The sequence below is a fragment of the Lepidochelys kempii genome, chromosome 1, assembly GCF_965140285.1.
Source record: "Lepidochelys kempii isolate rLepKem1 chromosome 1, rLepKem1.hap1, whole genome shotgun sequence".
NCBI lineage: Eukaryota > Metazoa > Chordata > Testudines > Cheloniidae > Lepidochelys > Lepidochelys kempii.
Window position 1 is genome coordinate 263,487,234 of NC_136380.1, and position 13,465 is coordinate 263,500,698.

Below are 13,465 nucleotides of genomic sequence, written 5' to 3' on the forward strand. Positions count from 1 at the left end.
AGACCCTCAGCAATTTTGAAGTGGTCCGTGAAAAAAAAAAAAAGAAAAGAAAAAGAAAGCTTGAGAACGACTGCCTTAGAGCATCTCTATAGTACAGCCTGGCCGACACATAAAACTTAGCTTGACATAGCTAGAGGTGAAAAATCCACCCCCCTGAGCTCTGTAGCTTTGCTGACCTAACCCCTACTGTAAATGCAGCTAGATTTGCAGAATAAAGGGCCCTAGCTACCGTTGCTAAGGGTGGCAGCGTTCCTACAGCCATGGTTTGTGTCACTGTGGGAACGCCACTTCCCCAAGCAATATTCAGTAGGTTGACAGAAGCATTCTTTTGTTGACCTAGCTACGTCTATGCCCAGAGGTAGGTTGGCACAGCAACAGTGCTCAGATGTGTGGATTTTTCACACCCCCTGATTACCATAGCTATGTTGATTTACGCTTTAGGTGTAGATTGGACTTTAGAAATGTGCATTACAGCTGGCGGGGTAGTGGCAGTTGTAACTGAGGTTTTGGCCATGTTCCCACTGTTTCAATTCCTCAAACTTCTCCAGGCTTTGGCTTGGCCAGAAGGGGACTCTCTTTTATATAGTTGAAAGGGGGACTAAAAGGTCTTTCCAAGAAAAGGAAGTAAAAAAAAATGCCTTTCTCCTGTTCTTTAGGTGCCGCTGTAATACAAATTATTATTTAAATAAGTGACTGCTAGCGAGAAAACACATTTTCTTATTTGGGGAATACCAATTGAAACTGCGTTCTCCAGAGCTGCTCCCCTTTCCCCTGCAAATTAAGAAATAAAGGTTGAGCCCCATCCCTGTTCAGTGTGCTGGGACCAGACCACACTTTGAGTGCTTAACTGGGCCCTAATAAAAAGAAAAGAAGGACTTGTGGCCCCTTAGAGACTAACAAATTTATTTATTACTAACTGGGCCCTAACAACATTCCCCCCCGGGGCTCTTATGAAATTATACCACCCCTCCAGGCCAGGGTACTGTGTGATAAAGGGTATTCTGCAACTAAAGCCCGAGTCACACTTGAAACTCATCCTTCCATTTACACCAGTGCAAAATGCATGTAAAATGCTGCTCATTCAGCAGGGTTCTTTTGCATTCACTTTGCACGAGGGAAATGACAACACAAGGTGCAAGGCAACAGTGAATGAACTGATCCCTTCGTTTATGCTTGGAGAAGAAAGCTGAGGAGCTTAGGCTTCAAGCGTAACATGCTGTCCCCAACTGCTACATACTCCCCTTCAGTACATGGTAAAACCTGTGCTCTGTGCCATCTGGAACAAGCAGATTCTCATCTTTAATGACCATTTTTAAAGAAGCCCTTTGTGGTTTCAAATACACTTTTATTCAGCCTTTAGTTAATGACTGTCTATACTTAGCTTGCAAATTTTGCTGGTCCTTTGGTTGATGGCTTGAGCCAGCTTTCACTGCAATTGCTGTAGAGACAATAGCAGTACTTAGCAGTTAGGTTTGTGCATCTTCAAAACGCTCTATCCAACATTAATCCTTGCACTGCAGGTGGGAGCCAGGTCCATAATTCCTATTTTAAACTAGAGCTGGGGGAACTGAAAGAAAAGGTAAATGGCTTGCCCAAGGTCCCACAGCTGTTCAGTAGCAGACTGGGAAGGCTCATTTCCCCATGCTGGTGCCTTGTAGTAACTACTTTTTATAATAAGCTTGTGAGTCTAATTCACATGTGTTGGGAAGGTGATGGTGTGTGTGTGTGTGGGGGGAGGTATTAAATGTCAGTGTCCTGGCTCCTGTTCTCCACTCGGGTTCTCTTTGCTTTTGTGAAGTGCTGTAGGTGCCTGGAACTGCAAAAGATGCTAGAGCAAACCTTTTGAGAAGGCAGGGAAAGTAAAAACGACCCTGTTAGTGGTCCCAGAATAATTTCAGAGCACAACCTCCGCTACCCAACAATTCGAAGAAGGTGGTAATAGGGTTTAAAAATCTGAATTCTTGGAGCTCACCCCAGATCTCCCCTTCATAGAATCATAGAATATCAGGGTTGAAAGGGACCTCAGGAGGTCATCTACTCCAACCCCCTGCTCAAAGCAGGACCAATCCCCAATTTTTGGCCCAGATCCCTAAATGGCCCCCTCAAGGATTGAACTCACAACCCTGGGTTTAGCAGGCCAATGCTCAAACCACTGAGCTATCCCTTCTCCCCCAGCCAGCAGCATCTTCAGTGGGGAAAGAGGCATACCTTGCCATTTGAGAATAGACAGAACTCTCCTGGGATGAGCAGAACCAACCACAGATGACTCACAGTGTTAAAAACCCAGTAGTTTATTTCAAAGTATAAATTTCAGGCTTTGTGGACAAAACCCCATGACAGTTAACACTTGTACACACACTAATCTACAGTACATACAAAAAATGGGGAGAGCTTGCAATTGCCCAGTTTAAATTGGGCATTAGATAGGTCCTACATTATCTTTATTTACATGTTCAGCTGCAAAAGAAAAATCATGTCGTGAGTCTCCTACAAAGGATATTGTCCGTATGTGTTTTTTAATGGCTGATAAATTACTAAAGCCAAACTAGACCCCCAAATGCCTACACAGTTACCTTATTTACAGATATAACCCATTAAATCCAGACAGCTCTTTAAATATTTTTTAAAGAAAGAATGCTCAGGCTGCACAATAAAATGAGAAACAACATCAGTTTTAATAGATTGATTAGATCTGAAGATGAAAAATTAAAAAAAAAAAAATTCATTTGCATTCTCCATCTACTCCTATGTTTCACGCTCCCCACCAGAAGCTGGTTGAATTTGATCTTGGTTGCAGGACTGGTTAGACTCGCAGGCTAGCTTGAACCCCTCTGAACTGTCAATACTTTTGTACTTGGTGCCCACCCCTACCAAAAAAGAAAAGTCAAATTAAAAAAATATATATTTAATATATCAAGCCTTTATTTTAAAAATCTGGATAGATTTTTTTGTTGTCGACTAAATGAAAATACTACAAAGTTTGTAAGAAGGCAGAATCACAGCTTAGTTGTATACAGTGTTTGCAGTACTCTAATACTGGGACACTGCTCTTCAGGGAACCAGAACAAAACTAGGTAGTTTTGGTCTGTCCTTTCATGTAATATGATTTCTGGTTCATTAGACACTTTAGGCAAACAGCATAAGAGAACTGACCAGGTTTGTTACAGTACGATACTGTGCTTGGAGCCTAGCAATTCTAGAACTATTGGGCCCAATCTTGCTCCCCATGAAGGTTTTGCTACGGTTTTCAAAGGATGTAGGATCAGGCCCTTTGTGTGTAAGGTGAAGACAGCACAGGTTTTGCCACCTTCCCACCCCATGCTAAAAATTCAAGTCAGGATGGGCAACTGTCTCAATGCTAGTGCTAGATAATCTCTAGACATGGATGGGGGTGTAAATAGTTTGGTGTAGCAAGTTTTAATATCAATTGCTACTCAGAGCACTTAAATATTTAACACATGCTTGACTCCAGGCATTAAGAGAATTGTACAGCTATTGCACCTGCAATTTCTGCAGGCTGCTGGTGCAGGAACAATGATGCACAGACACATATTGTGCCTGCAGGTTACAAATCAACACCTTTTAGGGCTTAGTTGCCTGAATTTGATAAAGCTTTCTCAACATAATCTGAGAAATGAAGTGGGGGACAGGCAGATCAGTGGGCCTGTGGCAGAGGGAAATTCAATGGACATTAACAGCATTTTGCCAACAGCACTCCACTTGTGTACAGAAAGGAAACCAATCTAATTCCTCTCCCAACCAGAAACTGAATTAAATTACACTACTCATAACCTGGAAATCAGATCCCAAGAACTACATAAAAGAAAAGAACATGTCAAAATGAAGGTGGGAAAAATAGACCTAAAGATACAGTACTGTATTTCTTAAAACTTGGAGAACACGCTCCATCTTTGTATTGTTATATACACAATGGCAAGAGCAAAAACTGTAAGCAAGGAGCACCCACACACTATAGTACTGAGAACATGGGGTGGGGGAAGAAAACTCTGACAAAGTGCAAAACATAGATTAAAAACAGCCTTGCCCCTTAATGTCACTTAGATACTTTAGTACATTTAAAAACAAGTGTTGAGGCTTTCAACAATCCTAACTGGGACAAACACTTCCACAGAGAGCTCCATCCTAAAAATGCACTTCATTTACAGTCCTGTACTAAGCAGTCCAACAAATATTTTTTGTAATACTCTGAAAGAAGGTATTTTGCAGTATAACCAGTTATTCCAGAATGTCTGTTACAAGCAGAAGTTTGAAGTTTTTAAAACAGTTTTATTGCTTCTATGGGCTAACAAGTCTAAAACAAAAAAAACAGAAGTAGCCACAACAGGGTAATCTAGGGGGCCACAGTGTGACTTCCAGCTGAGGAGCTCAGCACGGCTCCTATTGGTTAACATAACAGAGATAATGCCCATTGCAGAGAACAATTCTATTCTGAAAGTGACACTGTAAAACGGCATAATGGGGACTCCTATTTACGGTCTCTGATTTCCAGATCAGCTAACTTGGAAGCCTCCAAACATAGTCAGGTATCAAAGTCAAACTATGTTCCTGCTGATTCACACATTGTCACCATCAACTAAAGATTCAGCAGTTGCAATTATCTCTTTGGGCAAAGCAGAATCATTCTCCCATAGTTGTGTTGACTCCACAGAATAAGCGGAAACTTTTTAGTCGCCCATATGGCTAAAACACATCAAAGACCACCACAGACTGGGAGCAGATCTGCTGAGCAGGTCACTTATTGCAGTCACTTTTCAGAGTAGAACCACATCTTACTATTTTGTAAATAAAGCCAGTTCACCCAGTTCTGCTGCTTCCCTTCAGGGCCACGAAATCAGCTTGAGATTTAAAGAATTATTCTTGACTGCATTTCCGTCTTCCTTTGTTTAAACACACAGTCCAGCTAAAGACAGGTTGCACAAAATCTCCAACGACCACAATGGTAGGACATTCCTGATAACCACCATTTCCATCAGATGAAAGGAATGGAAAGTCAGCCAAGGGGACCTCTCTCCAGCAAGACAGGGCCAATAACGGTCAAGAACTGAATGAGGGAAAAACACATATTACAGACATGCTCACATGTGAATGAATGGTGTGGACTGGAGTCACAATGGAGAGGATGTTAAACAAGCAACATCCATCCTAGGGTGTGGGTCCCCTCCTGCCCCCTTTTAAACTACAATCTTTCTTTGCACTGAAATGTCCTCCATCTTCCTTTGGTACTGCTCCAGACAGCTTATTAAAAGTAGTCCAAGGAGAACTAAATATGTCCTAAGATGGTCACTGTAAAAAGACAGTTAGCCGCATTAAGATCCAACTTTATATAAACAGCCTAAAACATACAATTAAGCAGGTCTTATCCTTGAAGGTGGCAGACAGGACAGTGGTTAAAATCAAGGAAATGTCAAATCATTATTATTCGCACTGGGGAAATGAAGGTGGCTTTTAATTCAGTGGAGAGTTAAATACCGTGGAAAAAATCAACAGGTGTGAACCGTCTCTTGGGATACTTGAATTCCTAAACCTTCATTCACTGAGATCAGTGATATTCCTGACTACAGCTGCTAACACGAAAGATAAAACAGAAGTTCCACAGGAGAGAATGCGTCTTGTTCATCTGAAAGGAATGAAAATCCCAGCAACAGGAAGGAGTGATGGGCATGCAAGAGCATAAATGTTACATACAAGAGGACGGGAGCCCCTATAGGGGGCTTTACAATACAGCGTTATTTTACTGACACAAGTTCTTTATAGGAACAAAATAAAGAAGCCATACTCCTACAACACATTTTATCAACATGTTCTGGCATTTAGACTTTTTCATTTCCAACCTCATAGTTTAAAATCCAGTAGTTTCAAGAGACGAGAGCAAAAAAGCTTCTACTGTGGCTGGGGCAAGGCAGTGAAATGGGTAAAGGATGGCTCCTTTCCCTGCCCAGGAAGTTGTTTGACTCTGCTGGGCAGGAAAGAAGACAAACCAGCTCTATTCTTCCGAAAGATGGCAAGGTAGAATCTTACCTGCCACATGTGTGTGTAGATCTGTGGTTCTGTTCAAATCAGGCCATAACAAATGCCTGGTGGAAAAGCAGCTTTCCTTTTGGCTCAATTCATAAGCATCATGAAAGGCCCTATTGAAGTTTGCAATTGCTCTACAACTTTTGGGCCAATGGGTGAAATAAGTTTTCCAAAACTGTGTTCTGGATTTGGTTGTTTATCCAGTGGAGACAGACTAGGGGCTGGGAGAAGAGATGGGAATGGGGAACCAACATTATCTTGATACCTTTTTGTATTAATACAGCATCCAAAGCATGTGGGATGAAATGGAAGACTTTCAGTGCCACACAGATTTCCTTTGGCCAATCTAGCATGCCGCCTTCCCAGGAGCATAGGGAAGGGTGCTGATGCAGAATACTGTCTGTATAACCTACTAACCATCTTCATGGGATTAAACCAGCCACTCAAGAACCGTCTGTTGCATTGAATGATATCACAGGTGCAAATGAACCCAGAGATGCCAATGCTACACTTTCTGGGGTCTGTCAGAAGAGAGCAATTGTAGGGGGGCCAGGAAGAGGAGCAGCAGCAACAGGAGGCTAGAAAGGGGAAGAAAAAAAATAGCACACCTAACCAACACAATAGAGATCTGGCTACATTTATTTCTGAAATTACTCTTTAAGGCACAAAATAAATTTAAAAAAACAGGGCTGGAAGTATGAGAAGGGGGCAGAGAATTATCTGAGCTACAAAGAGAAAATGTGAATGAAGTCTCTACAAACCAGTTTCAGACCTGATTTGATAATACTCCCAGATTCTAACCGGGAGGTGTGGAGTGGAGAGTAGTGGGGGTTTTCTTGCACCACCTCCAGATTTATACACACACCCCTCCTGCATTGGACAGACTCAAGATTTCTTTCCCTCTGGAGAGTGGATGTGTTTGTAAGATGAAACCAAACTACTCAGTCTTCCAGTTCAAAAGAAATCAGACCCAGAATCCTTTCCCCTCACAACCTTCTTACTGAGTTGTAGGGAGCAAGTGAGTCTGTTTCTGTCCTCGTGTTAGCGCCATTTTAACTGTTCAGCACGTCACAGACGTGTTGTGTTTGCTTCGGGCAAACTGTGCAATTTATGATCTTGTTCCCAGTCTGAAGCAGAATCCCAGTTGTCCAGAATCCCCTTGGATAAAGGGTAGGTATCTCTGAAAGGAGCAGCCATGTGGGAAGAGGAACATTTAGATTTCAAATTCCCAAGGCTTGAGCTGTCCAGAAAATAAGGTCTCTTGCTGCAGGCTGAGAATTAAATTTTGCTTTGGGTTCTCAATAGATGTAGTGTATCACACAGGGCTGTCCAACATAATCCTAAAGAGAGTGAACTGAACAGTGAATTTTGTGTATGGGATTAAAATCCCAAACTGGAGTCACTCTTGATAGTGGGAAAGTTTTAATGGCTCCAAAGGTCTCTGGTTTAACTGCTCTGGGAAGAGATCACATCTGTGGACTGGGGGTCACAGAAAGGTCCAAAGCGTCCATAAATATCCTTAGCCCGAACTGCAAAGTAATATTTGCTGCCAGATACAAACTGTGTGAGAGTGCATGCCATAGGCAACGGGAGGGCCTTTACCTCCCCAATCTTCTTCCACTGGGAAGGCATGGTGGCACTCGGGTCCTCATGGTAGGCATACAGATGGTAACTGTCCACACTGGCACAGCTCCGGTCCACTTCCATGACGCTCCATGACAGCACAATACCATTCTGGCTCTGCACTCGTGCCAGCTTCAGCTGTGGCTTCTGAGGCAGGGAGGTGCTGGCAGCTTCAGGGGGCAGGCGTGGTGGTTGTGGGGCCTCTGGCAGTGGTGCTGGGTGCACAGGACGTGGCGGCTCCTAAGGGACATACAAGGGATAAGAGAAAAGGTCACAGTCTGTAATGAGGGCAGAAGGATGCACACATCACTGTTTCCAACATGGATGAATTCTGAAGGCCTGACCCAACACACTAACTGAAGTCAATCGAAAGGCACCTATTGACTTCATCAGGCACCAGATCAGCTAATAATTATCAAACAGAAGAGCTTGAAGGTCTCGTGTTTCAAGGCAGGTAAGGCCTGGGAGGATCTGAACACAAGGCCCTCTCTTACCAATGGAGCTGTATTTGAAATTCAAACTAGTGACTTTCTCCCCGGGGTACGATGGGTGAGTTTAATGGTCTCACTCAAGGCAACTCGAGTTCCCAACAGCTCCTATTCCCAGAACTCCATGGACAGAGTTGATGCTGATATCTAACAAGACAGTAATCAAGACATTTTTGATTCCAACTCTACTAAAAAATAGAATGATAAAAAATAAACCCAGTGACCCAGGCTCTCTGCTGGTGCAAACTGACACAGTTCCATTGATTTTAATGGAGCTGCCCCCAACTTATCCCAAGCAGTCAATCTGACCCAGTGTCAGCTATAATGGAAAAGACAAATCACTAAGAAGGGGTTAAATTCAGCATTACAAAAAATGGAAAACCAAAACCTGCTGTTGACCGTTATTTTCAGCACAACCCTGAGTAAGGAGCGGATCACGTTGTGTCCCTTTACAACCACCACCAACAGCGTAACCCTAAGATAAGAACAATCCTCACTTAGCATCCTGCACCGAGACACAAACACCACTAATAATTGTGCTGAGAAACTGCAGGAGCCAGAGCCTTCTCATCCCCCCATGATAATCTCTGGCACAAGAAATGACTCGCAGGTAGAACAGTGCAGAGGAATGTTTATTATTTTGAGAAAGTGTCCATGATTTCCATTGTAGCTATCCCTGTTTGCAGCTGAGATCACAGGCCGTAGTCCTTAATCCCTTGAAGACTTGAGCTCTTTGACCGAGCACGTTTTCTCAGCACACCCTGATCCCAGGAGGGCCCTGGCACACATCTAGTATTAAAGTGCAGCAATTCTCAAACTGCTATGTAGGCCACTGGGGCTTTGTGGCGCACTTGCTGATGGTGAGCTGGCAGGTCACGTGGGTCTAACTCTCCCCGTTCCATGCTGCTAAATCACAGGAAATCCTAGGATTTCTTTTCCATGTAAGCAATTGCTCTAGTTGTGGCAGCTTTGTGAATGAGATGGGAGGAGCCCACAAGGCCTCGACTAATGTGGTCCACACTATGAAATACTTTGAAAACCATCTATGTTGAGACAAACCTGTGAACAGAGACACAAATGTGGTGGCACTTTGAAGCAATGGATAACTGTACTTACAGCGTGCACTTGTGGTGGCCGGTGATGCACTGTGAGTTGAGGGCCTCCAGATCCAAGGGTTAGCCCGTTGTTCACAACATACGCAGTTGTCTGAGGCATTCGCATGGTCAAACCTACAAAGAAACCAGGGGGAGAGAAGAGATAGAATCAGGACCCTGAGTAGTCAATACCTTGGGCCAGCCAATCAGAATGCCAGAGGACTGACCCTTTATGAAAGCTAAGTAAGTATTTTTTATGAAACTCCTCCTCAGACAGCTGGAAAAAGGCTAGATGGGATGGGCCCTAAAAGGGGAAGGAGACACAAACAGAGCTGCTTCTCTCCTGCAACCATCAGGGAGCGAGAGTAAGGCAGATGCGCATGTTGGGAGGGGGCAGAAGAGCAATGCTTGAATGTCCATCCCAGGAGGCAAGAATCCTTAGTAGCACCACAAGAAGTGATGCAAAGGATTCTAGACCACAGAGATCATGAGAGAAAAAGCAGACTAATTTGGGGCCCAAGGAGGGGAAAAAAAGCAGAAAACCACTGCAGCAAAGTAATGTTTACCCAATGTACCAGTGCCAAAAAGCTGCACTGTGGATGGCAAAGAGAACTGGGTTTCATCCCATTTGAGAAGTGTTTATCCACAGAAGGCCATGAATGGTTTTTATGAACACTTATCCACATGAACTGGCATTAAATGAGGCACTATAGAGAACCCTGACTAGGGATGGACTAGATGACCTTACACGTAGTGCCTTGGACTTTTGATAATTACCAAGGGACTGTTACTTACCTTACAGTAACTGTGGTTCAAGGTGTGTTGCCCCTGTATATTCCACTCTTGATGCGCATGCACCCCATACACTCAAGTGCAGATTCTTTTGGCCAGAACTATCTATTGGGGGCTGCCTTGTGCCTCCAGCCAAAGACACAATGGGTGGTGTGTCCTCATTCACCTCTCAGTTCCTCACCAATACAGAATCCAGGTACTCCACAACAGCAGCGAAGGAGGGCAGGTCAGGGAATACATATATGTAGATAACACACCTTGAGGAACCACAGTTACTGTGAGGTCAGTGACATTTTCTTCTATCTATCTATAGTCCACTGTTGGTGACTCACCAGTAGTGACCTAGATCACAGGAGGCGGGTGCCAGGAATCTACCTGAACAATTGTTAAACCGCCGTACCAAAACGAGCATCAGATCTTGATGCGTCTACAATAGACCAATGCTGGGTAAATGTAGGCACTGAACCCCAAATAACTGCCCTATATCTCTAGCACTGGAACATTTCTTAAAGAATCTTCAGCAGCTACTTGAACTTCTCTCGTTGAGGGAGCTCTCACTCTCAGTGGTGGATCTAAGTTTGCTATTTCATAGCCCAACGCAACATATGGAAATACAATCAGACATGTTGATACAATTTGACCTTTCACCCTATCCACATAAACTACAAATAATCTCAGGGAATACCGTAAATGGCTTAGTTCTATTCAGAAAGAAAGAAGGCACCCTGGGGTGTAAAGTTTAGTTTCCCTTGATTGGAATGTGACTTTGGAAAGAAAATAAGTAGGCATATTACTTGGTTGAGATAGAAATCAGAGACTACCTTCAGCAACAACTTGGGGGGAGGTCTCAAGGTTACTCTATGCCTCAGAGAAACAGTGAATAGAGGTCCTGCCATTAGAGCTTGTATTTCTCCTATGCTTCTGCCAGATGTTATTTCTACTAAAAAGGCTGTTTTAATGTAAACCTGGAGCAGGGAACACGTAGCTCAATTATGGATCCATTAAACCCATCAGTACAATGTTGAGATAACATGGAGGGGGAGATTCTCTGACTGGAGATATACTCTCATAACACCGGAGATGCTGGCAAACCAGGTGCTAACTCATGCCAAGACTCAACTGAATATTGACAAATACATAGCTGGAATCAGTCTGGCTCACTTTTGTGTTAGTATTCTTAAAATAGGTATTAGAATTCTAAGAATGTGTGTAGTATTTAGATTTATTGAATGCTTGTGAGTTGATGCATGCACTAATCTCATTTCTGTATCCCATATTGTATGGTAATATTTAAGCATTTGTATGGTAAGCCTTTGTAACTGTGTAAAACACCAGACAGAAGAGAGACGTTGTCATAAATATAAAGGGAAGGGTAAACCCCTTTGAAATCCCTCCTGGCCAGGGGAAAGCTCCTCTCACCTGTAAAGGGTTAAGAAGCTAAAGGTAACCTCGCTGGCACCTGACCAAAATGACCAATGAGGAGACAAGATACTTTCAAAAGCTGGGAGGAGGGAGAGAAACAAAGGGTCTGTGTCTGTCTGTAGTCGTCTTGGCCAGGGACAGAACAGGAATGGAGTCCTAGAACTTTTAGTAAGTAATCTAGCTAGGTATGTGTTAGATTATGATTTCTTTAAATGGCTGAGAAAAGAATTGTGCTGAATAGAATAACTATTTCTGTCTGTGTATCTTTTTTGTAACTTAAGGTTTTGCCTAGAGGGGTTCTCTATGTTTTTGAATCTAATTACCCTGTAAGATATCTACCATCCTGATTTTACAGGGGGGATTTCTTTATTTCTATTTACTTCTATTTTTTATTAAAAGTCTTCTTGTAAAACACTGAATGCTTTTTCATTGTTCTCAGATCCAAGGGTTTGGGTCTGTGGTCACCTATGCAAATTGGTGAGGCTTTTTATCCAACATTTCCCAGGAAAAGGGGGGTGCAAGTGTTGGGAGGATTGTTCAGTGTTCTTAAGATCCAAGGGTCTGGATCTGTAGTCACCTAAGCAAATTGGTGAGGCTTTTTCCAAACCTTGTCCAGGAAGTGGGGTGCAAGGTTTTGGGAAGTATTTTGGGGGGAAGGACGCGTCCAAACAGCTCTTCCCCAGTAACCAGTATTAGTTTGGTGGTGGTAGCGGCCAGTCCAAGGTGTAATATTTTGTACCTTGGGGAAGTTTTGACCTAAGCTGGTAAAGATAAGCTTAGGAGGTTTTTCATGCAGGTCCCCACATCTGTACCCTAGAGTTCAGAGTGGGGGAGGAACCTTGACAGACGTTAACTAATGTGAAATGCTCATCTCCAACGGAAGATGTTATGTCCTGCCCAACAAGGAAGACCCATCGACACCAATGGACTAGAGTGGAACATTAAAGAGGACAAAAGGCTTTGTTGTCTACTCTCACCCTACCAAGAAGGTAAGTCTAACAAGTGAACTCCTCCCATTAGCTGAGTTTGCAGCTTAGAGCAGACAGTGGGAAGGGAATAAAAACCCCCAACAAGGAGGAACTGTATCTCGGTGGTGATTGGATTCTGGGGGCAAGGTTTATAGGCATAATCACGGGATCCCCAGCTGCTTAGCCCTAAAGGACATACACAGCTTGCTTATTTTAGAAGCTTCTATTATCTTTTGACGCTTAAGATTGTAACTCATTTGTGTATGTATGTTTATCTGGTTTAATCTTGTAAATTACTCTTATTTCCTTTTACTAATAATAAATCTGTATATAGTTTATTATAGGATTCGCTACATGCGTCTTTGGTGTGAGATTTAAGGTGCAACTGACCTGGGGTAAGTGACTGGTCCTTTGTGTCTGGAAGTAACATGAATATTGTTGTGATATGTGGTGTAAGAGACCATCTACCACAAAGGTAGGCTTGCTTAGATGACAATATAAATTGGAGTACCCAAGGGGACTGTCTGTGACTCCATGATTAGGCTGTTACAGTGTACCTGAGGAGTTTACATCTGATAATTGGTTGGTGAAATCTAAGTAAAGAATGCATAGCCAATTTGGGATTTGTGAACTGGTTCCTAACAGTCTGCCCTGAGGTTGGTACTCATGCTCTTGAGTCACTGCAGGACAGCTTGACAAGGCCTTTCAAGGACCTAACTACTGTAGAGTGTGAAAATGTGAAATACGCCTGAACTGAAGAGTAAAAAGCTGAAATGACTTTCAGGGAGCCCAGAGTTTTTGACTGATTGCAGGCAATCAAGTATATCTGTAGCTGAGTTTGAAATTGAGGTAACTGGTGGTGCTGCTCCTAAATAGAGAACATTCCACTTGGTAGAGTAAGCAAGCCTAGTGGAGTCCTTTCTAGTGGGGATGAGAATGTTCTGTACTTCATCTGAGCAAGTCCTCTCTAGTGCTGTTAACCAGGCAGCATCCATGTTGTGAGGTATAGGGAATGTAAATCTGGATGGAGAATCTGTCAGTC

At 43.1% G+C, this 13,465-nt stretch overlaps 1 protein-coding gene across 4 annotated transcripts in view; it reads right to left on the reverse strand.

Moving 5' to 3' along the window:
• Window positions 1-2,275: 2,275 nt before the first annotated feature.
• ATF7IP (activating transcription factor 7 interacting protein) overlaps window positions 2,276-13,465 on the reverse strand; it is a 168,162-nt gene continuing 156,972 nt past the window's right edge. For 2 of the 4 annotated variants that reach the window (XM_073327313.2, XM_073327311.2), the window contains exons 15-16: window positions 9,264-9,376; window positions 2,276-7,899 (exon numbers count right to left, since the gene is read on the reverse strand). In XM_073327313.2, the coding sequence (XP_073183414.2) occupies window positions 7,483-7,899; window positions 9,264-9,376 (530 nt within the window). In that variant the 3' untranslated portion in view covers window positions 2,276-7,482. The remainder of the gene's footprint in view (window positions 7,900-9,263; window positions 9,377-13,465) is intronic. The other 2 variants (XM_073327315.2, XM_073327314.2) reach the window with 2 other exon arrangements.